Genomic DNA, 812 nt, shown 5'->3' with positions numbered 1-812 from the left:
AAAAAAAATTAAATCATATGGTCAGTTCAGATCATACAGTAAAGGAGACTTTAGCCCTGCTAAATACAGTTCCCGCTCTGAATATTGCTATCATGAATGATCTAATTTACTCTTTCTGCTCTCCCTCTGTTTATATGTTATAGAATACAATAAAGATTTGATAAAAATATTTTGGCTGTTTCTGTGGTTCTAGCTGTATTTTACTCTGCACACGTGGGCATAGAGATGTTGTGTAATACACATGTGCTTTAGTGTCTCTCTTTACACCTTCTAAACTTGAGACTGACACACTAGTGGTGAGCCAGCTATTACTGAATTAAGTGTCTCATGTGAACGCTTTTGTCTTTCATTGCAGATCTTGAATGAAAACAGTGGATTTGTAAAAGCACAGCTATGCAGACGATCAAGTGCGTCGTTGTTGGTGATGGTGCAGTGGGTAAAACCTGTCTATTAATCTCCTATACAACTAATAAATTCCCCTCCGAATATGTACCAACGGTGAGTATCATTTTCCGGTTCCTTTCATGTTCCCTTGTATTATTGAAGTCTCATGTCTTGACCTGTCATGTTTATGATTTTTTTTTCTGCTGGATTTCAGTGGCTGTAATCCTTATATTGTATGAAAACAAACAAAAATGTTTCCTGAATGTACAAGGAACACTTTCTTTGCTTTGCTTACAGGTCTTTGATAACTATGCAGTTACGGTTATGATTGGTGGTGAGCCGTACACCCTTGGGCTGTTTGACACTGCAGGTACGGTACAAATTACTTGGTTCAACCTCTTCACTTTCATATATAGCTTATTAATTAA

The 812-nt window shown here is 36.9% G+C and overlaps 1 protein-coding gene across 1 annotated transcript in view; it reads left to right on the top strand.

Annotated features, from left to right (window-relative positions):
* The first annotated feature begins 356 nt into the window (after positions 1–356).
* Positions 357–812, top strand: part of LOC107580157 (cdc42 homolog) — a 2,160-nt gene continuing 1,704 nt past the window's right edge. The window contains exons 1-2 of the mRNA XM_016265896.1: positions 357–498; positions 682–754. Coding sequence (XP_016121382.1) covers positions 394–498; positions 682–754 — 178 coding nt within the window. The 5' untranslated portion in view covers positions 357–393. The remainder of the gene's footprint in view (positions 499–681; positions 755–812) is intronic.

Source organism: Sinocyclocheilus grahami, unplaced genomic scaffold (assembly GCF_001515645.1).
Source record: "Sinocyclocheilus grahami isolate Dianchi unplaced genomic scaffold, SAMN03320097.WGS_v1.1 scaffold25851.1, whole genome shotgun sequence".
In the NCBI taxonomy this organism is placed as follows: Eukaryota; Metazoa; Chordata; class Actinopteri; order Cypriniformes; family Cyprinidae; genus Sinocyclocheilus; species Sinocyclocheilus grahami.
Note: the sequence above shows the minus strand (reverse complement) of the source record. Positions and strands in the feature narration are given on the sequence as shown.